Raw genomic sequence first — 23813 nt, forward strand, 5'->3', positions numbered from 1 at the left:
ACTGTGTTAACTCCTTTCGATCTTTACGCTTCTTCTCTTCCTCCGTCAATGTCGAAGGCATCTTATCTATCTCTAGCAGGGCACCCTCTAAGTCCATTTGTGTAAAAACTGCCTACATCTTTATCTGCCACAACGCGAATCTGGTGTTGCGATCTAATAGCAGAATTTCATACTTCAAAGACGCTATTACCGTGATTGAGATGAATAACCCGAAAGCTCGGATACCAATTTGTGAAAAAATAGAACGTCGATAATGACAATATATCGCAAAGAAAGAAGAGAAAGAAAAATAAAGAACACGGATTTTTACATGGAAACCCTTTTAGGAAAAAACCATGGGCAGAGGAAAAGATAATTCACTATGTCGAATTCGAAATGATTACAAGAGGAGTAGACCATGTCTATTTATAGGCTTGTAAAACCATATTTTAATAGAAGGAGTGTAGTAAGATTGAAACATCTTATTTTAATCAATATCAAATAGATAGATTTAATAAGGTTTAAAAAACCTTATTCTAAAATAAAATAAAAGAAGTGTAGTTCTATATGGGTTTTACTTTTATTTTATTTTATCATTGTATTTTATTTAAATAAAGATTTGGGTCACTCAATTCTAACACAGGCTGATTCCCAATTCGCACTGCCATGGCTTCTCCTTCTTATGAGAAAAACATATATATGGAAGCTTTTAAATATTCAACCACATGAATTAATGGAAGTCACCTCTTAAAACATCAAATGAGTTAATGGTAAAATACATCAAATATGGTTTAAGTAGGTATCAATGATTTGCCTTTTTCTCCCTTAAAAAGACATTCATTCGCACATCAAGTACACCCAACAAATAAGAAGGGCATTTCATTTTTCAGATACTGCATAACTAGAGCAATCATTTGTACCAACTACATTAAGGAGCCCCATGGCAAGTGATCCCAAACCCTAACTTGTTCTTCAAGTAATGACAATGAACCCTAGGCTTAATTATTAATATTATAATATTAGTATAAATTGCTTGGGTTTCAATATAATATCTATTTGAAAAGTATAAAAAAGTATTAATTTGTCAAATTCATAATTTTTTTTGATATTTCAAATCTTCTACTAGAAAAACATGCATCCACCAAATTTATGGATTTGAGAATATGTTACATTAGTACGTGTGTTATCTTCTGTTTGTACTATTTTGAGATTTAAATTTAAAAATATTAAGTGTAATGGTAAGATACATTATACTTTTAAAAGAAAAATTGAGTTTAAATTTTAAAAACAATATTATCGAAAACTACAAACTTATAATTGTTTTTTTTGTTAAAATAATAGTATTTTTGTATTTTGGATTCCTGTTGGGAATTTTGAGACATTTGATTTAACAACCTATTCATTTGATACCTTACAAATGGAGGAGAGAATGTTATTATCAATTTTGAATCTTAAACTACTTCCTTAAATTATTGCAACACATCATATGACAAAAAAGGGTTTTCATTTTGATCTCGAAATTAAACCAAAAACTATTTGATTTAGTATACATGTATATATTAAAAGTGTCATGTGCGACAGGATAAGTCGAGTCGAGTTTATATAATATTAATAGCTCAAAACATAAGCTTTAGTTTTTATTCAAATTCGATAATATATTTTTTTAAAAATTTATAAAAATATAATCGTTTTAATTTAATATTTAATATATCTTTCACTAGAGGTGTGCATGGGCTGGGCCGGGCCATGTTCTGGCCGGGTTCAACTAAAAATTTAGGCCCGTTTGCTAGGCCCGGGCCTAAATTTTTGCCCAAGCCCGACCCAGATAAAAATGTTAAAACTTAGGCCCGACTCGGCCCGCCCATATTAATTTTTATTAATTTTAAAATATATATAATACATCAAAAATACTAAAAACATCAAAATAAATATTTCCCAACAAATTAAAAATAAATTTTAAAAAAATATGTATGCTTAAATAACACTAAAATAGATGCAACTTAACAAGCAAATTAATGCCTCTAAAATAATAACAAAATTAACAAATGTCTTTAAAATAATAACAAAATTAACAATAAAATAAGTTTTATACAATATCCAAACAGTAATAACAAAATAATAGCAACATAATAGTAAAATGGTAGCAAAATAGGGAGAAAAAATAAAAAAATAATATTAAAAAACAAAAAAAAAGTATCCTTTAGTGAATTCGAGCCGGGTTGGGCCTAAGCAAAAAATACCTTGAGGCTTGACCCGTTTTTAAATGGGCCTTATTTTTTTTATTCAACTCATTTTTCGGGCCTATATTTTTTTCAAACCCGACCCATGAACAGGTTTATCTTTCACCTAATTATATATATATATATTTTAATTTTCCAACTTAATATTCATATTTAAATCTTTTTACAGTTCAAAAGAAGTTGAAACTGGATCCAAAAGTGTAACCGGGGTGATTAGACTGCTAATTCGGGAGCTTCATTATCACATAATTGGGCGCTGATTAGCCGACCTCATTATAGGCCGGTGTGATGGACTGTATGTTAATCTAGTGCAGCATTCTTAGACAGATATCGCCACCACATTGGCTGAAATCACAACCTAGTCAACCGAAACTTCAGAATTAGAAACTCCGGCAATCATAGTTAGCCATCACATTAATTTCAACTGCCTTACTCAAATGTGACACCGTTTCCTCCTTAACTATTGTTTCTAAACAGCATGCACCCCTGGTTAGATGGATATGGGACCACAACTTTTTGGGGTCACTTAGATCTCCAACATTGAATCAATTTTCAACGACTAGTTGGAGATGCTCCTTAAAAGTCTGCAAAACAACAAAAATGGAAGAGGTGACCAAAACAAATGGCTTATTTGTCAGCAAAAACAACCCACTCTTTTATTTATATATGCATTAAGCTGTTATGCTGTCATGAATGTAGAGAAGTATAGTGATTTTGGTGTAGTCCTGTCCATTTTCAATGGTCTTTTCACATCAACAACCCGTGAGACAACTAGGTATTGGTGGATTTATATAAACAGGCAAGACCGCAAGACAGCTCTAAAAGTTGGTGCTCCCATGTTCCTGCTTTACTGGAGGTTTTTTTTTTTTTTTTTTTTTTACATTAGAAAGCTTTAATCATTAAAGGGAAAATTTACCTTTTCCTTCAATGGAGATTTCATCAATTAGAGAGCTACCTGAATTTGTAAGACTCTTTTCCAAGTTATTTCTTGTTCCTATATGTTATTGATTCATTTGTTCTAAGTACTGTGTGTCTGCAACAGATGTCAAATCCTCAGGGAATAATGGAGGATCCTAACTTGTTCCATCAGTGGCATATGAACTCTCTTGACGAGCTCAGTTTCCTCCCAGTAACAGCTGCTGTTGATAACTATCCGGATTACAGTGGCGCCATTGGTAGACCTCCAAAGCAGCTTAAAACCAACTGCTGGGGGGGTTCATGCAATGCATCAAACCTTGAAGCTTCTGTTTTTTCTCCTGACGCTCTCTCTTTTGCCGCTTCCAACCACGTTATAAATCCAATGGGGATTTTGAAGCCTAAAGAAGAAGAAGCTGCTTCTTCTAAGAGCATGGAACCTTTCCCTTCTGAGATCTTGTTCTCTCAAAACCCCTTTGGAACCCAGAATTATGTGCTTAAGGGTTGCCATGGATCTAAGAGGCTTGGAATTTCTCAGACACAAGACCATATCATGGCTGAAAGGAAACGCCGTGAAAAGCTCAGCCAGCGGTTTATAGCTCTCTCTGCTATTGTTCCTGGCTTAAAGAAGGTACAAATGTACACACACATATATACATATACATACTGGTACGGGTTTACGTATTTTGTTAAAGTTGCAAAGTGATTGACAGATGGACAAGGCGTCGGTGCTTGGAGATGCTATCAAGTACCTGAAACAACTGCAGGAGAAAGTGAAGACACTTGAGGAGCAGACTAGAAAGAAATCAATGGAATCAGTTGTTTTCGTGAAGAAATCCCATCTCTCCGCCGCGGACAATATTGATGACTTTCATCAGCCATTACCAGAGATTGAAGCAAGGTTTTGTGACAAAAGTGTTCTTGTAAGAATCCACAGTGAGAAAAGAAAAGGACTCCCCGAGAAAATCATGTCTGAACTCGAGAAATCTCACCTAACTGTCATCAATAGCAATACCGTCACATTTGGGAGTTCTGCTCTTGACATAACAATTGTCGCTCAGGTATTTTTTACAGTTTTTTGTGACTATTATTGAACAAATCATTATTTCATGTACTTTCTTCAATTATGTCTATGTTTTCTTTTTTGGCAGATGGATATAGAATTCTGTATGACAGTAAAGGATCTTGTGAAGAAGCTTCGTTCAGCTTTTGAATCGCTCATGTGAACAAATTTCCTTTTTAATTAAGATAATAATAAGCTTTTCTATCTTGGTATGCATATATATATAGTTTCAGAGTCTGAAAAACAAAGGTCTTATAATGCTCCACCATTGAACACCATGATCAAGCCACTGTTAGCTGATCAGATCAGGTTTATTTTTACAAGAGGATTGTTGTTTCCAGTCAACTTTTTTCTTTTTTTTGCATGGTCCTACTATTTGGGCATGTTGGGTTAATTCCCTCTTGTTGTATGACATGACAGCTCCTTTGGTTTTTCTTTGGGAGGTTGAAAATTCAACCAAGCCTATATATATATATATATTTGATGTCGTGTATCCCTTTATTTCCAAGGTTGAAAAGAGGGTGGACAAATAAACATGGTTTTTTTAGGTGAGTGGACAAACTGGCCTTTGTTGGAGTGTTTTAGAGGAACCTCGAGCCTCTTTCTTCTTTGTAATAATATCTTATATCACTATCTGGTTTTGTAATAGTTTGAAAAAAACATTAATGAAGTAAAGTAGTTATACTTTCTTATCCTGTTTGTGGTCTTGGGAAATTCCCAAATTTGTAAAAGCAGAAGAAAATAGAAAAACATGCATGGCATATATGTACTTTCATGATATTGTTTGTGACAATAGGGACAAAATCAGACACTTCAAAACCTTGGCATATATATTGATTTGGAGATTCATTGATTTGATTTTGTCCATATAATTACTGTATTAATCTTTTTAGGATAACTTTCAAACCCTTATATATTTTTAGAATTGATGGTGTTAAGCTAAAATATCATTATATATAGTGGGATGTTTAGAGATTTATTTTAAATCTATGTTTGAAAAAGAAAAAAAAGGATGAGTTTGATACAGTTGGATGAAGCTATGTCAAAAATTCAGAAATTGTGCTGGTGATTTGGAATTTGTTCAACCCGTTATTAAAAGAGAAGATGTGTCAATTCTTTTATGACCGCAATTGGTTTTTCTCTTTATTTACCGTTGAAACCTGTTTAATTGGTTAAAAGGTGAACTCATGTTTTTCAACGCTTTAGTGTTGCTTTTTTACCCTTTTAATTTCTTCCATAAATTTAGAATGGATATTATAAGATCCTGATATAAATGATGTGTTTGTAGATGTCATCCATAATATCAACAAAATATAATGAATAAATTTGAGGTTTTATAGTAATAGTGTTTTTTTATTATTTATCAAAATATTCATGTCTTTTAGTTATCAATTAAATTGATTTTAAATATGTTAAATTTAGTCCTTATGTGCTAATTTGATATATTTTTATTTAGTCCTTGGTGTGATTATAAAGTTATGCAAAGGAGTCTCTAGATTTGGTGTTTTAGGTATTGATTTTATTCAATTTAGTCCTCGCCTTTAATTTAGTTTATTATTGAATCTAATTTTTATGTGATTTTTAATTGATATCTGATACAAGTAAGAAAATAATTTTCTAACCTAGTAAATATATAAAATATATTTAATTATTTGTCAACAAAAATCTAAAACACAAATTAAATGTATATAAATTAAATATGTATGTAAAATTATTGATAAAAAAATATTACAAGCAACCAAGTTTTAGCTCTCAAAAGAGAAAAAAAATTCATCTGTTGGGGATAAACCCGTGTAAGCAACAAACAAGAAAAATAGTAAAGAAATTGAAAAGATCGAACAAACAAATTTTACGTGAAAAAACCCCTTTTCAGCAAAGATAATTTCACTAAATCGGCAAAAACGAAGAGTACAGGGATGGAGATAAAAACTAAACCTCAAAACCCGAAAATAAGAACCTAACTTAAACATAAAATTCCATGAAAGCTTTTAAAAGCTAATACTTAAATGTGTTATGGGTTAATCTTTCCAGGATAAAAATGGCTTATTTAGAGGATAAATTCGTAGATCAAATAATGTTAAAATAATCTATACTAATCAGAGTTTGACTGGGACAAATAATCAGAATTTGACTGGAAGAAGAAAATCAAGAAAATTGCATGACATGTCGTCACGTTGTTTCTGCTTCTCCCCTATTTCATTCGCTCTTTGTTTTTGTCCTAATTTAACCGAAATGTGAGCCATACTCCACATTGTCTTTTCATAAATGATAAATTTATAAATACAAAATATTTTGTTTTATCTTCTTAAAAATGATAAAATCATAAATCAATACATGATAAAATTATATTTTTACTTCTAAAAAATTTATAATTGAATTTGAACCTTCTTTTAGAAAAATTGAATTCCCCTCTTACAAGCTAACATGAGTACAATTTAATCATTGTCCCGTGATATAGGGGCGAAGCCAGAAATTCAATTTTTGGGTTAGAATTAAATTATATATTTTTTAAAAAGTAAAAATACAAGTTCACCATTATAATTTTTAAATGATTAAATCAAATTTTATCATTTTGAAGAGCCAAAATATAATTTTACCATTACTAATTTAAAATTTTATAAATTATAAAGGGGCTTGAATGAAAAAAAATTATTTTTTAGGAGAGACCGAAGCCCTTGCGAGCTCCTTGGCTTCGCCACGACAGAGATATTGGATCTTTATGACCCCTGATAGGACATTGGCCACTGCCATGACTTACATTTCTACATTTTGAACAAAACTAACTGGATATTTGGTACGAATCCTTATTTTACATTATTCTTTACTGGAGTAAGTTTAGTGATTAATTTTTTACCATATAAAAAATAAACGTGTTTCAACCTTTCTTGTCTCACAATAACTTTAAAATCTAATTATTAGTATTATTAACTGTTTGGAAGATGGAACACAAAAGAAGCTTAATCTTGTTAATTGATTAGACAATCCATAAAATGAAAACACAACAGCTCACAACTCTAATATTTTGTCTGAAATTAGCTGTATGTGTAATGATTTGAATTTAAAGATAAAATAGTTAATATATTATTCACGTACGAGTTTTAGACACTATCGTTGAATGATAATATGATATATCATTATTGAAAAACAATGAAATTTGAGTGAGTTAATTATTATTGATAGAATCTCAGTCCCTCAAAAGATCACAGTGATGCTGTTAGCTCTATGCCTAGAGTAGAAAAATTAGCAATTCCTACAGATTCTATCAATGTTTTTATATTTATCTAATCCAGAAAAATACTTTTTCCATTCAATTTTGATCGACCCCCTTTTTTTTACTGAAACATTTTTATTTTTTATGGCAACAAATAAATGGCTTTTGAGGGTTTTGAGATTATTTTCAAATATGTGTTTTTTTTTTTAAAGAAGATATTTCTACCCTAATGATTGTCGAGATCTTTTATGTTTTAAGAGCTGTCAAGTTTTTCGAGCCTATCAAAATTATGAAAGTGATCAAAGGAATGAATTTCAGTATTAAAAGAATCTTGACACTTAAAGATATCGAAGTTTGTATTAATACCCAAACTCTTTCCCTAATCCCTTACCAATGAACCGAAATCATGATATTTTTAAAAATTTAAATGAATCTCGACACCTATAATATTAAGCTCCATTTAAATTTTTATAAAACTAAAAAATCACGTAAGATTAAAATGGATCTAACATATGTGGATGTGGATGTGGATGTAGGCTTCATTTAAAAACTTAACAAAATCTTAATCTCATAAGAGTAAATATAATTTAAACAGTGCCATTAATCTATATACTATCCTTATTAAAAAAAAAGGAAAATTTTAGAAAATTTAAACAACCATTTCAAAACCCTAACAAAAGTCTAATTCTAAACTCTATAACCAACCAGCCTCATTTGTTTATTTTTCATCAAAATTTCTTCCTCTATATATTGTAAACTATTATATATATTTAAAAATTCTTAAATCCAAATTTTAATGTTATATAACGGTTGCCTCCTCATTAAGATTGAAAAAAAAAAGGACATGTTGTTGGCGTACCGCAACAATGGAGGAAACTCTCGTGTCTCGATATCTCAATAATATGGTAATGAAAGTGTTGCTTGATAACGACTTTTATAACAACCCGATTTCTAGTAATGCCAGAAAAGACAGTTTCAGGATCCGGTTCCCGTAAATATTTAATAAAGATATTTCTAGAGTTACTATATTAATGAATTGAAATTTGGTTAAGTGATTTAACCGAAATTGCGAGTAATTATGGCTCAGGGATTAAATTGTAAAAGTTTAATTGCTATAAATTTTAATTAGATTAAGGCTTGGGGACTTAAATAGAAATTAAACAAAGGACTAAAATAAAAAATAGACCTATTTTAAATATATGTTAGTGGACAACATGATGCATGTTAATTAATTCAAGTAATTCAAGTTTAATTAAGTAAAACATAATTAATTAAACTAATTAACTTTAAATTAAGTATATGTATGTGAAATTAGTGGAAGGAGAGGTGAATTTCATCTTCTCTAACTATCCAAAACTTTGAAACAAAAGGGGAGGATGCCATTGTAGGGTTTTCAAGCTTTTTGGCCTTAATTTCAAGTAAGTCCCTAACAAATTTTCTTTAATTTTTATGGAAATTGAATCATGGGAGCTTGATTTAGGTAAACCATGTACTAATTTGTGGAATTGTTAAAGTTTTAGAAAGATTCGGTGGTTGAGAATTGAATGGTTTAGGTGTTAAATTGTTAAAAATTAAGCTTAGCATATGAAAAGGGCTAACTTGTAATGCTTAATTGTTAGTTTTGTAAATTAGGGACCAAATTGAATAAAATTAAAATATGTCATTAATTGTTGATATGATAGAAAATATAGGGTCCTTAATGAGTTTTGGTGAAATCAGGTTTTAACTTGAAGGTCTGGATATAAAATTATGCTTGTATCGGGTTTAGGGATTAAATTGAATAAATTGAAAAATATGTGAAATTTAGTATTTGATTCTGTTTTGGCTGGAAATTGATAATATGATGTGTTTTTATGATTATTCATAGCTATCAACAGTACATAATAGACGAGAAGGAAAGGAAAATAAAAAATCATCAACGAGTGACGCGCGAAACCTCGATTTGTACTTTTATGATTCAAGATAGAAATATTTGATTTTTGTATGCATGTTTATTGATTGATGAGTTTCTAGGATAATTCTATGGTGACAATATGAAATGTTTTGATTGAATTGCTTTGGTTGAGTCTGAATACCGAAACAAGAACTAATTTGAATAAAATAGGAAGTAGTATGGTTAAATTGATAAAGTATGATTGGTATGAAATTGAGTTGAAAATATGTTATTTATATAATAGATTGATGATGAATTGTGCATAATGTAATGTGAATTGAATATTAATACCCTATTAACTAGTCGGGCTGAGTTGGATATAATTGACATGTCATAGGATTGAATTGTGTATAGGTTTATACACTTACGCGCCAGGATGCACTTTGTGTGCTAGTATGCGCTTTGTGCACCAGGATGCGCTTCGAGCACCAATATGCACATTACGTGCCAATTTCCCTTACTTGATTTTTATATTAATGCACTTCAATGCCAGTTTGGTGTTTTGGTTGGACGATCTGTATATTCATTCGAGTTGGGTTAATAGAGAAAAATAATGGTAAGTTTAATTGTTTATATCGAAATGAACTAAAATGATGCTCGAAATTTTGAATGTGTGCATATATGAATTTGAAATGGAAAGTAAGCATATTTTTATTCAAAGCAAAAAGGAATTGAGCCGTAGAGGCCAAAATGAATATGGATGAGTTGGTAGACTCTAGAAATGGATTAACTAGTAAGTATAAGGTGAGTAATGGAATGAATTGCAATTAACTGATTGAATTAATTCCTTGTTTATGTATGCAATTGAAAGTTGATTAGTAAATGTGTAACCTCCCCAACCTACCCTAGACAGTAGACCTAGGCTAGAGAGGTCAAATTCACCACCGAGGTGGCTCGGTCATTTTACAAAAAAAATTTCAATTTTAAACCTATTTCATACTAGCGATTATCTCAATTTTATGAATTTAAGGCTAGCATAAACTCTAGCAAGGGAAAATAAATCAATAATCCTTATATAATAATTAATCTGTTTAATTCACTTAACTAATAAATAGTTAACGACAGTAAATAATATTAATAAATAACATTCAACCTAAGAGATAAAATTAAAAATATTTATCCCATACCACAGTTTTTAGTAAAATAAAGCGGTTTCCACAAGCCAATACCACCACTCAATCCTAATAATTTTGTTTCCCACTATGGACCCAATCGGTTCCAATCTAACTAAATCAGAATTGAAATCCAACCATTCTCAATCAGCCACTTAAGTTCTTACATATCTCATTAGAGCTCGCAAATTTCTATTTATATACAATTAGCTCTCCGACTCTTCTTTAATTTCGAGTCCTTAGGAGAGCCAAGTGTGACAGAGTATGACAGGTAGCATAACAATGAGTGTAAGTTATGGAAAACACTTATAATGAACATTTCAATAGAAAAGTCACGAGGTGTTGGTGGTGTAGTTGGTTATCACAAATGTTGTTTTACAATTTACCGTATGCACCAAACGATGTGGTTCAATCAATCACCCATCCGCTTAACACAAAAATGGGCCCATACAAATCCTAACCTATCACATATGTACTGCATTCAGATTTAATTTAATGAGATTCTTTTTAAAGATAATATCATTGATTGTAACATCAGGACAAAGAAAGAGATACTATCGATCCTGGATACATTGGAAGTTTAAAAGAGATTACAACCAAGACACGATATGCACGCTTGACATAAAGTCAAGTCATACTAGACAAAGCAAACTGTAACAGGCCGGTTTAGATTCTAGTTGGACAGTAGTTTCGGGACCACAAATATGAGTCAGAATAATATTTTAATATCATTTTTCGTGCTTATAGTATGTGAATTGACAAGTGTGAAATTTTCGTGATTTAATTTATCCGTTTGTGTGCTTAATTTGTGAAAAGGGCTAAATCGCATAAAAAGTAAAAGTGGCATTCTCATTGTTAATATGTTAATTTGTTATGATTTGATTTATGGGAAATGTTAATATGCCATTATAAGGTTAGTGGACATTTACGTCCATGATTCAAGTAATTTATATTAAGCTTTCATTAAGGTTAAAATAGTAAAAAGTACATAACATGATATTAAATAAAATAAAACACAAAATGGCCATGCAGTTAGTTTTGTTTTTGCTGAAACTTGAAGAACAAAGAAGCCATTTTTGTGTTTTAGGCTCGGCACCTTGAAGCTTTAAATTAGGTATGTTCTTTGTTCGGTTTTTGATTATTTTTACGTTTTTGAGATCGTTGCTTTGAATACTAGCTAGCCCATGCTTAAATTTTTGAATTGGATGTGGATTTTCTGATTTGCCATTGAAGAGAGCTTGTTGTTTTTGTTGTTTGATGATGAAAAATAAATATATGTTGTTAGAATATTATGTTTAATTAAGTAATTTTTTTATAACAATGTGTATTAAGGATTAAATTGTGAAATTTGTAAACTTAAGGGTCAAAATGTGAAATAAATGAAATAAATGGGCTGCTAGGGACCTAAGGAGAATTCGACCTAACATGGGTTTAGTGAAATTTTGAGTATTTTGTGTTTTGTGAAATAAAGACTAAATTGTGAAAAATGTGAAATGTTAGGGGCTAAAATACAATTTTCCCATTTATGTGTTTTTGAATAAATTTGAATGAAATTGTGTTATTAAATAGCCAAATTTGAATTTATATAGATCAAGGACAAAAGAAAACATAATTAGATCGGGGAAAGTCGAAAGTGGTCGAGTAGTCGATTCCATCTGTTCGTTTCCGTACAAGGTAAGTTCATAAGTAAATAAATGTCGTTAATTTGAATGTATATGTATTATAAATGCCAAATTGAATTTTAATCAATATATGTGTAAATGCTGAATTATTTTATGCATTGGAGAATTCTTTACGAGCTTGATACGATTGAATTACGACATCCGAAAGCCCCGTACGAACCATAGGATTCTGATATGTGATTTTGCGTAAGACCATGTCTGGGACGTTGGCATCGATTTGAGATTTACGTGTAAGACCAGGTCTGGGACATTGGCATCGTATATGATCACGTGTAAGACCCTATTTGGGACAGTGGCATCATTATTTGATTATATGTAAGACCACGTCTGGGACGTTGGCATTGTACGAGCTTTTTGAGCTATATGTGTATCCTTTTTTATTTCGAATGGTTCTAAGGGAAAATGCATGGCAAGACCGAATGCGAGTTCGATTTAAACGATTAAGGTAAGTATTAAGTTTATACGAACTTTGAAAGAAAAGGTAGGTGTTGAGGATTATAGTGATCATGTGAACTTTATGAGAAATGGGATTATATATATGTACGGAGTTAGTTAGGTTTGGTTGTTTCAAAATGAATTATGAATGTTCTTGTGTTAATTTATTTTCTTATGACTTACTAAGCTTTCCAAGCTTACTTTGTATGTTTATTCATTGTTTTATAGATTTTGAAAGCTAGCTCGAGCTCGGGATCATTGAGGAACATCATCACACTATCGATATCTATTTTGGTACTTTGAAAGAAAACTTGTATTTATGACTTATGGCATGTATAGTCTAGCTTGATATGATTGGTTTTGAATTGTGTATATATATAGCCAAGCCATGCGAAAATGGCTTGCTCATGTTGCTAATGGTTGTGAATATTCAGTCATGATATATATGTGTAATGTATTTGTTTTATGATTCGGTTATGTGATGTTAATGTGGTGATGGTTGTGATTTAGACCATGATAAGTTTATATGAGCTAAGTTATATTTATATGATTGCTTGTATATTGGATTTTAGGTACGATTATAAATGGTACAATTAGCTTTGATTCGAGTTGTGAAATTGGTTGGATTATTAGAGGATAAATTTTATGACCCAATATATGGATAAAAGGTCAATTGTGCATATGTATTTTGGAAATGGTAAAGGTGTGTATTTATATTTGGCTAATAATAAGTAAAATATACTTATCCATGCTTATGATATGTTTTGTTCGTAATTTTGGTAATTAATGGTTAAGTTGTTAAGTTAAATGCTTGAGTTTAAAATGTACCATATATGTGATTTATGAATTTGATAAATGATAGATAGGTATTTTGGATATTTATTAGTCAATGGGTATTGTAATTATGGTATGATTTGATTCGCTATTTTATATATAAAATTGGTAGTTATTATTTTGCTAAAATGTGCATAATATGGTAAAACCAAATTTTATACTTGACCATTATGTGAAGTTGTTAATGTCGTATATATATATAAATGTTTAATAAATCATGTGGTTTGGCTTGACTTAATAAAATGTGAAGAAGTGCATAATTATAGATAGCGTTTTGGAAAGCGATTAATGAAATAGATTTATACGAATGAATGTCTTAATATATGATCGGTATATGAAATAAATTATACTTAGTTATAAGTTAAGTACTCGATTGTCATGATTCATTGGTTATAATGTTTGAATATTAATTTGGGTAGAGTACGAATTATAGAATCAAAGCATGTTAGTTTAGTTTAAAATTATACTAGACGAATAGAATTGAAATGATTATATTATTTGGTACTTGAATTGAAATGAATGTCTGTTCTGAGTTGTACTTTGATCAGTAATGCCTCGCAACCCTAATTCGGTGACGGACACGGGTTAGGGGTGTTACACAAACTACCCTTGTAACAAGCCTCCACCACCTGGGAGAGAGCAAAGCAGGACTCAAGCCACTCCTTTGATGAATCTAACACGTCGAGACAAAGGTTGCTAGCAAACAAAGCAAGCGCGTCACCTTGAATCATTGATCCCCTTTCCAAGTCATTACTTCGGTGGTGGTGGACACAACATAACGAACTTGAAACAATAGATGTTTAGTTGCTAGAAAAAAAACAGCCAAAACAAGCCATAGAAGACTCAAGAAACAGAACACATAAGAACTGAGAAACACGAGCCTTTAAGGCTCGAGAAAACCTCCACAAGAAAAAACCCAACAAAGGGAAATCTATCCCCTACAACCAGCAAGGGAAGAGCCAACAAAAGAGAGAAAAAAAAGGGGAAGAAAAAAAGAAAAAGAAAAGAAACGAGGGGAAGGGAGGGGCGGAGGAAGAGCGTACGGTGGGTGTCGGCACCCTAGATCACTTGCCAACGAGAGAGGGGAAAACCCACCATCAACAAGGGGAGGAAAAGACACAACGAGGGAAGAAACAAAAGGAAAACAAAACAAAGAAAATAGAATGAGGGAAGGAGGGAGAAGAGGAAGGAGAGAAGAAGGAGGAGGACTGATGGGCATCCAAAACAACTTACCTCGAGCTTACAAAATGAGAGAGAAAGGTAAAGGGACCAAGAGAGGGTATTTCTAGTAAGATAAAATTAGTTATTTAAAGAATTTTTATTTTAGGAAGAAATATTTAACATCCTATTATTTTTTTAATCAAAATATTATAAAATTATTTAAAATTTACATGTTAATAATTGATTTATCTCGATTTCATGACATTTTTCTATCCGTATTGTGTTTATGTATATAATTAGCATATGTTCATGTTTGTAATTTGTTTTTATCCAAAGTATCATGAATTATATATACATGCTAATAATTGGTTGGATATATATATTTTTACACGTTTGGGTATGAGTGTTGTGCTCATCTTATTCTTGCATCTATCTCGCTTCATTTAGTTTATCATAATGATTCAATTGAAATATAAATTTGTTCTTTGATGCCAAATTTATGTATATATTATCTTACTTCATCTTATATTTTATATAATTTATCATAATGTGTTAATTTCTTACATATTTTGTATTATTATCATTCAGTTTTAACTCTAAGTTCATTTATTTGAGAATTACAATATATAAATTATTTATATTTTAATATAAATATCACATCCAAAAAATAAGTAAAATCAATTAGCATAAGTGCTTTGCAATAAAAATTGGTATGTGCATTTTGGTAGTCGAAATAAATATATTAAATTATCAAAACTTTTCATTCCTTAAAAGTAACAATAGTTTAATCTTTGTATTTTGTGAAAGTTATTGATTTAGTTTTTGTATTTTAATCGATCAATTTTAATCTCAGACGTACCAAATTGGTAAATTTTAGTTCCTATACTTTTCAAAATGTGAATTTTTGTCTTGAAACAAACCATAGTAGTTAAATCATCTAATTAAATTCAATTATTAGTCTTGTACTATGTGTACAATTGTAGGTTTAGTTCATATTCTCCAATTGAAATCATTCTATGTTACTATACTTTTCGAATTGTGAAATTTCAATCTCGATGCAAATGCCGGTCATTAATCCTTAACAAAAGTTTTAGTGAGTAATATATGGAAATAATAAGTTGATATGACACATATATGATAATATGTTTCCCGCATCAAATTTTAGAAATAGCATAACTTAATGAATTAAATATTTATCATTTGATGAGGACTGAAAATTTTAAAAAAATTTCAAATATAGAGACTAAATCCACAAATTTTGCAAAAAAAAAGGACTAATAGCAGGATTTAACCTAGTTTAATTATGTTAATTATAAATAGCAATGGGCGTAATATTTCATGCAAAACGCCAAAAGGTGTCCTGGTGCAGTTGGTTTACACGTCAGTCTAACACACTGAAGGTCTCCAGTTCGAATCCGGGCGATGCCAAAATGGAAGATCTTGATTTACCGTTTTAAACAATCAGGGTGCGTTTGGTTCACTGTATTGGATTAGAGGTGTATTGGATTAGAGTTGTAATAGCTAATCCACTGTTTGGTTGAATGTAATGGAATAGAGGCGTAATAGTAATCTTGTGTTTGGTTGAATGGAATAGAGGTGTAATAACATAATGGAAAAAACTAAAATGACTAGAATACCCTTAGCATAAAATTGTTTTGGTAAATGATTATTGTTATTGTTATTTAAATTTTAATAAGATTATTATTATCAGTAATAAATATTTTAATCATATTTAAACATAATTATAATTAAATATATTTTAATTAAAATATATAATTTAATAAAATTCTTATAATTAGCGAAAATTGTTTTGGTAAATGATTATTGTTAATGTTATTTAAATTTTAATAAGATTATTATTATCGTAATAAATATTTTAATCATATTTAAACATAATTATTACTAAATATATTTTAATTAAAATATATAATTTAATAAAATTCTTATAATTAGCGAAATTTGTTATTGTTATTTAAATTTTAATAAGATTATTAATATCAATAATAAATAATTTAATCATATTTAAACATAATTTTATTAAATACATTATAATTTTGGTATATAATTTAATAAAATTCTTAATAATTCATATTCTTATATGAATTTACTCAAATCATAATATATGATAAATGAAAATTTGAAATAATTAATATTAAATATATTTTAATTAAAATATATGATTTAATACAATTTAAAATAATTATTATTAAATATAATTTCATAAAATGTTCTTATGAATTTATAAAATAAAAATATAACTTGAGAATTATTTTCGCATAAACATAATTAACTTATACTAAGAAAAGTTAGATGAAAATGAAATTGTACATCATAATCCATATGTTATATAGTTTTACAACATCAAAAGTTTGAACATTGATATTTAATGGTGAGAAAGAAATCTTGACCCATTCCAATCGGGCAATGAAGGTAAACTAAAGAAAACGATCATTTGATTTGGATGATCGGAATTTTACTCAAAGCATCATACACATGATCGTCGGTTAAACCTTCAATTGACCATAAGGTGAATATAAATTTGAAGCTTTCTTCCATCTTCTCTTCGACTTCATTGAACTACCACCCGGAGGCAATACTCCTCGATTTTATCGCCAACGGCTGGATTTTTTCCCCCAACAAGGTGGCAGCCTCCTCAAATGAAGAATACACATCATCACGAGCATCAGATTTCTTCTTTCTCTTGTTTGAAGATGAGGAACCCCCTTGGTCTCTATCTCCTCGCGGATCCGTACCAGAAACATCCATGTCGTCTAAAGAGACGTCAGCTTCGTAGTCATAGAATGTGTTTTCTCTTCATTCATATCTCAGTAAGCGTTCATCCTCAGCATGTATTTCTTCAAGAACATCAGCAGCTGTTTGAGCGTCTTTCCCAGTCGCCCGATCTCTTGCGTATATGGCAGTAAGCTGGTTGTAGTAAGGGAAAGAACGATGTCTGAACTGAGAGGCTTCTTTGTGACTCTAAAAAAAACGAGGAAATCATATTAGTCCATGTGTTTTGTAAAAAAACAAATAAATACTTGAAATACATTTTACCTTAACATAGGATTCCCAAACTGCATCTTCAGCAACAACGAGCTGCCTATGCTCGTCCCAACCAAAACCGCTGTTGTTCTGACCATTAAGCATGTCGTAGACGACTGACCATTCCCTTTTTAGGCACCTAATCCGAGATTCAATATTTGGTCTTGCCTTCAACATTGCTCTTGGTAAAGCCTTTTCTAGCATTTTCTCTAGCTCATTCAAATAACCGGCTTTGAACCCAGATCAAGATTAAATGTTCCTACATTGTGCAAATCCACCATGCAAGAAACCAAGACGCATCCTCTTTCGAACCCATTTTCTTTTGCTTCCTCGAGAAGCTTGAGAAGAAGCACCCGTTGGTGGAACACCTGACATATTGTTCTTAAGAAAAAAAAACAAATTAACATTATTTAATATTTTGAATATCATGAATCAAAAGGTGAACAGTTTACAATATTATATCGGTAGTTCAATACTAAATTATAATTCAAAACACATGTTGAACGAAAAGATAATTAAATTATAATTCAACAAAGTTTAGTACAATATGTAATTGTAATCAAAGACCACCAAAGTTTAATAAACTAGATACATAAAATAACATCAACAAATCAATTCAAACTCAAATTGTCCCTAAACCTAACTAATTTCTAGATGCTTGCCATTCATCGAACATTTGGTTGGCTAGTTCCATCCTCCAAGTAGCCCAAGCATCCGATAGATGAATATTTGTGATATTCGGTTCATCGTCATCCACCACATTAGTAGGTAATCCTTCTCCCACCTCCGCTTCAATGGGATCAATACTCATATGGGTTCAATAAAATTATGGAGCAAACAACATGCAATAATAATTCTATTGTGCACCTTACAGGATAAAACGATGGACTCCTAAGTATTCCCCATCTAAGTTTTAATAAGCCAAAGCATCTTTCAATGACATTACGTCTTTGAGGCATGTTTCATATTAAAAAACTCTTGCGGAGAACTTGGCTGATAACCCTGACGCCACTCGTTCAGATGATATCGCTGTCCTCTAAATGGTGCAAGAAATCCCTCACAATTTGTGTATCCAGCATCAACTAGATAATAACAACCTATAAAATAAATTGACTAAAAATGATTAATTCAACAAACAAAGTTTGATCTTTACGTATAATTCAAATTCCTCTAACTATACACTGTACCATGAGGAACTTTTAGTCCATGTCTTCTACTAATGGCATCTCGAAGCACCCGTCCATCGGCAACTGAACCTTCCCAACCAGGAAGAACATAAACAAATTGCATCTCAGGTGTACAAACACCTAGCATATTTGTTGCTATGTCACCTTTTCGGGTGCGATATCTAGGTTTATCAACTGTTGGCACCCTAATCTTGATGTGGGTTCCATCAAGAGCACTTAAGCAATTCTATATCACATGATATAAAACCTTGAGTTAGAATACTAATTTAATTCTAAGTCAACCAAATGTTGTACAAGTTATATATAAAACTCAGTCTAATACCTTAAACCATTTCCACCTTGTGTCAGAAGAATCGGCTGTAATTGGCTCCGGCTTTTTAAATAAGACATCTTGTAAGCGTATGATGGCATTTAAAACACTATGAAATGCTCTGCTTACAGTTTCCCTGGATCTTCTAAAGTGATGCTTGATAACTCGATTTTTCAGGTGATGGGAGATGATATGTAAAAACATTGCTACTTGCTCATCAACAAGCATGAACCTTGACGACTTCAATCCCCCTGTCGATTCTAACATCTCACATAGTTTAAAAAAGGTAGTTCTATTCATCCTAACTTGTTCAATACAAGTCTCGTCACTAGCATATACAAGCCTCTTCACATAATCCCGTTGTGCATAAAAATCTAAGGTATAGGACCTAATCCTTGGTCTATAACTATGTAGGCTAAGGCTGGCACCCATTCTAAATAAGAACCAAATCGCAATTCTACAGATTTCCAACCATATTGTCACAGCAATACCAATTCTTTTACGCCTCACACTTTGTGCAATTAAAGGCAGACGGGCTATTACTGCAATAAATTAATGTGTTCCATATTGTCAAATTGCAGTAAAAGGGTCACATTTCTCCAATCATAATTTCAATAACAGTAAAATAAAATTAAATAATTTAATTGCCGAAGAACTTACAGTGATTGTGTGAAAAGAATACGATCAACTGTGGGTGGAGGAAGCAATCAAACAAGCCGCTTCAATAGGAAGCAATATCACACTATCAAAGAAAAATGAACAATACAAATTTAGAATCTTAACGAAGTAAAAAATAGAACTATATCATTAACATTATCAATGAATATTTGTTTTCTAATCAACAATGTTACCAAATACTTGTTTTTTAAGCATTGGGATATATTTCTATTACTATTACCTCATTTTAGTTTTTGGATCTTTCTATTTAAGATGGATGATTTAAAGTAGTTAAAGATTTTTTATATTTTTCTTTGATTTTTCTTTTCCAGTTTGTTTGTTTGTCTCTTGAACTTCAATTATTGAGGCGCTTGTTGAATTTGCTATAGAAAATTACTGAAAATTAAATGAGTGCAAAAATTAGAAAGATTTGATATTTCTTAATTCATTTGCTATTTCTTAACACATATATGGCTATAGCACTATCTTATATTTAAGCGCAAGAGACTTATTGCGATCTTCTTCTTCCGGTTCACGGTACATTCCCTTGTACTAGGGAAGGAATCAGATTAAAAGCAAGTAAAAAAGGTCAAAACCGAGGTTCTTTTTTTTCGCATAATCAAGAAGCCTAATTAAGCAAAGTTAGTAGTTCAATCTTAGTCTCGAATTGAGCTTGAGATTTAAGTGAAACTCGATCAAGTTTGAGCTAGCCAAACTTCAACTCTTGAATATCTAGTAGAACTTGAGCTTCTTATTGTTTGAGCTTGGGTTAGCTCAATGACACCCCAGTGACTAAAAACTAGAATAAACTGTACTACTAAATATATACTTATTTGTAAGATCTTGTTCGTATTAATTCATTTTATTTTAAAAATTGAATAGGATGTGAATGCATAAATGATGAGAAATTAATATCGTATATAATAAAAGTATCATGAAGGTCCTTGTATTTAGAGTTGGATTGCATTTTCTTTCTCTATTAAAAATAGACAAATTAGTCTATATACATTATATCAAAAAGCAAACTAATCTTTTTGTTATAAATTTCATTCATTTTACTGTTAAAATTGATTCTTATACGTCAAGATGAGATATACGTGGCATGCCACGTGTCATTGTCAAGTTATTTCATCACCATACTAGTTTTTAATAGTACAAATAAATAAATTTTTTAATAAAATGATGAATTTATCTAATTTTAAGTAGAAAAACAAAATACAATCCAACTTTAACTACAAACAACTCCATGCTACTTTACCCACCATGTATGCATGTAAGGAAAATAATATGTCAACGAACTTTATCTAAGACATTATAATTGCTAAGCCTTTGAATTGATATGTTCAAAAGGGAGTTCAAGAATGAGCAATATTATTTTCATCAAAGATCCAATAATTGAGCCATATGCCCCATATGACTTGGTACTAAAATAAGAATCAACATTTCTATCTTATTGTTAAAGAATCATAATGTAGTTTGAACCTCGAATAATAATGATAGTTATTGTCCGAGTATATTGGTGGTCGTAAAATTATCACTCCATTTTTCCTTAAAAATGCAATTATTTTATTAATTGCATGATGGGGTGTTAATGCTTAGTCAAGGAATGTCCGAGTCACTCGTTAGAAGACTAATGAATAAAATAGTAATTAAACACGTAAAATAGAACACAAATTGCGTGGTCAACAATTCGAAGTAAGTCTTCTTCCAAATTTTCATCGCTCTGTTTATCTTTCCAAATATTTGTTTAAACAAATCCAAGCACAATAACACAAAAGCAAGCAGAAAAGATACACAATTCTTGGCTTCTTTGCCATTCTAGTTTCCACCTCAACTAGCAGAAAAAAGATACAAAAGGCAACAACAATTTGAACAAGATTTCGACAAAAGAAAGAACACAGAGTGTGAGGAGTGAAAGAGTGAAGAAGAACTGTGAGGTTATATTGAGTTACCGATAAGGAATTTATAAGGAGCTTATATCAGATAATGTATTATAGTCGGTGACTTTTTCTTTTAAATTTTCTCACATTATTTAATATGTCTAATAAAGACAGGGCTCTACTTTTTATTGAACTCTACATGCTACAAATATAGATTATACCTTAAATGACCACTCACTCTTCAAATCCTCTACTAGTCTTCCTCAATCACACTACTGTTTATATCTAACCATTTTTCACCCTTGACTTTGCCATAATTTCAAGAATATTAGCAGAGCATTAATTACTCTACATTAGAAAATGAATAATATATAGAAAAATGAGAGAGAGAGAGGAGATATTATGGGAGTTGTGGGAAAGGACAATAAAAGGTTGACAGTGATGGTTGCTACTTAAGGTGGTGAGTCGAGGACCACACTAGAATTGAAGAGCTTGAGGTGCAGTGGTTGCTTTAAAAGCACATATGGTCATGACTGACTAGATGAGGGAAATTGAGATAGCCTAAAAATAGCTATCTAATGTGTGAATAGCTTGGGTGATGAGAAAAGGAATGGCATTGGCATCATTAAACATAAGACCGAGGAAGTGATAAGCAACCTATGTGATAAGGCAAAGGATGTTACAAGCGTCACTAAATAGGGACTTGAGGAGCTTGAGGCTCAAGTGAATGTGCTTCAAATGGTCGTGAGACGAACGAGTTATTGCACAATAGACAAAGGTAAGCGCCAAGGTGCGAACTGTGAAACTATAAAGGAGCAGGGGATGACAAAGAACTCAAAATTTTCTTGTTCAAGATGGAGCGATATTTCAAGGTTGTGTACACTAACTAAGACGACGACAATGTGGTCATGGTCAGTAATGTATATTATGAGTCTTTGCAAAGTTGTGGTGGTGTTCAAAATTTGTAAATGATGTGAAAATGAAGAGTGAAGGAGTCATTAGAGCTAGAAGCAAAAAGGCATTGCTAAAGTATTCACATGGTTTAGGAGCTAAAGTATTCACATGGTTTATCGGTGAATCGGTTTCTAATTATAAAATCAGTTCCTCCTTTTCCTTTCCCAAAGACCCACCGCATCTATGCAAGTCGTAATTTAGAATCTTTAAATCGAAACATCTCACCAAGTGGATAATCTTCCTAGCTTCCATTATTTCTCCCCAAATCAAGCGGATTTACATTCAAGTCTCTAATTCTTCTTGGTAAGCTTAAATTTAAAGGATAGTTAAAGTTTCTCTTTTCTATTTATCCAAATCTCATGAAAATAAAGTAAAATAAAAATAATCATCTGCTAAATCCAATAGATATTCCAATGGATTCTATTGATTGTAATTAAAATTTATTAAAATTTCAATTTCAAGAACCTCCTAATTCCATTTTGTAAAGAAATGATAAATTTCCAATTAAGAAAAAAGGAGCTGAAATTATTAATAAGAGATGTAATTAGACTTACGAAGGTTTCCATCGAAGAAGCATTTCAAGGAAAGGAAAGGAAAAAATCAAAATAAGGTGGGTTATCCATTTTTGAATCAAGAAACAATAGAAATTATAAGAAATCGAAATAACAAAAGAAAGGAAGAGAGTGGAACTACGAACGTGAAGCCATCATCCTTGAGCTCCTTAAGAAACTGCGGAGACCCCTTTCACGGATCGTCAGAACGCACTCTTTACCACCGTTGTAAATTGTGTTGTAAAGAAAAGAAAAGAAAAAGGTTGTGAAGCGCCTAAACCTGAAATGTAAGAAAGAAATGTATGAACAGTTAAAAGTTGTGAAGCAGCTAAACTGAAACAGAAAGAAGAAATAGAAGGAACGGCTAAGTTGTGAAGTAGCTAAACTGAAACAGAAGGAAGAAACAAAAGAAAAGGGGAAGCCAATCGGGGGTAAAACAGGGAGGGTAATCTGAAATAGCAGCTAAACTGAGCAAAAGGGTGGGATTACAAATCCGTGAATTTTGAGGATTTGGTCAGTATTGGATTAGACCTGTAATAAGAATACCCTCAACCAAACAAAGTATTAAAGGGGTATTAAGTGGGACCCACTGATTAGAGGTGTACACCCAACCAAACAAGCTGTCAATCTCCCACCAGCTCAACACGGAAACGGGGCCCATGCAAAT

At 31.3% G+C, this 23813-nt stretch overlaps 2 protein-coding genes across 2 annotated transcripts; one reads left to right on the forward strand and one right to left on the reverse strand.

Annotated features, from left to right (window-relative positions):
• Positions 1 to 3034: 3034 nt before the first annotated feature.
• Positions 3035 to 4889, forward strand: LOC105787326 (transcription factor bHLH25). The gene is made up of 4 exons (XM_012613693.2): positions 3035 to 3182; positions 3262 to 3765; positions 3848 to 4195; positions 4286 to 4889. Exons 1-4 carry the CDS (start codon positions 3147 to 3149, stop codon positions 4358 to 4360), a joined length of 963 nt encoding a protein of 320 aa, XP_012469147.1. The 5' UTR covers positions 3035 to 3146; the 3' UTR covers positions 4361 to 4889.
• A 12490-nt stretch (positions 4890 to 17379) lies between these two features.
• On the reverse strand, positions 17380 to 17841 carry LOC105786047 (uncharacterized protein At2g29880-like). Its single transcript, XM_052624511.1, has 2 exons — positions 17620 to 17841; positions 17380 to 17544 (listed from the first exon to the last, which is right to left on the reverse strand). The coding sequence occupies exons 1-2, from the start codon at positions 17809 to 17811 to the stop codon at positions 17380 to 17382; spliced, it is 357 nt and encodes a 118-aa protein (XP_052480471.1). The 5' UTR covers positions 17812 to 17841.
• Positions 17842 to 23813: the final 5972 nt, after the last annotated feature.

Source organism: Gossypium raimondii, chromosome 1, assembly GCF_025698545.1.
Source record: "Gossypium raimondii isolate GPD5lz chromosome 1, ASM2569854v1, whole genome shotgun sequence".
Taxonomy (NCBI): Eukaryota; Viridiplantae; Streptophyta; class Magnoliopsida; order Malvales; family Malvaceae; genus Gossypium; species Gossypium raimondii.

Coding starts and splice junctions, on each gene's coding strand:
- LOC105787326 (XM_012613693.2), top strand. CDS start 3,147: ATGGAGATTTCATCAATTAGAGAGCTACCTGAATTT. Junction 3,183..3,261: donor TTAGAGAGCTACCTGAATTT/GTAAGACTCTTT, acceptor TGTCTGCAACAG/ATGTCAAATCCTCAGGGAAT. Junction 4,196..4,285: donor ACATAACAATTGTCGCTCAG/GTATTTTTTACA, acceptor CTTTTTTGGCAG/ATGGATATAGAATTCTGTAT.
- LOC105786047 (XM_052624511.1), bottom strand. CDS start 17,811: ATGCTAGAAAAGGCTTTACCAAGAGCAATGTTGAAGGCAAGACCAAAT. Junction 17,545..17,619: donor TTTGGGAATCCTATGTTAAG/GTAAAATGTATT, acceptor CGTTTTTTTTAG/AGTCACAAAGAAGCCTCTCA.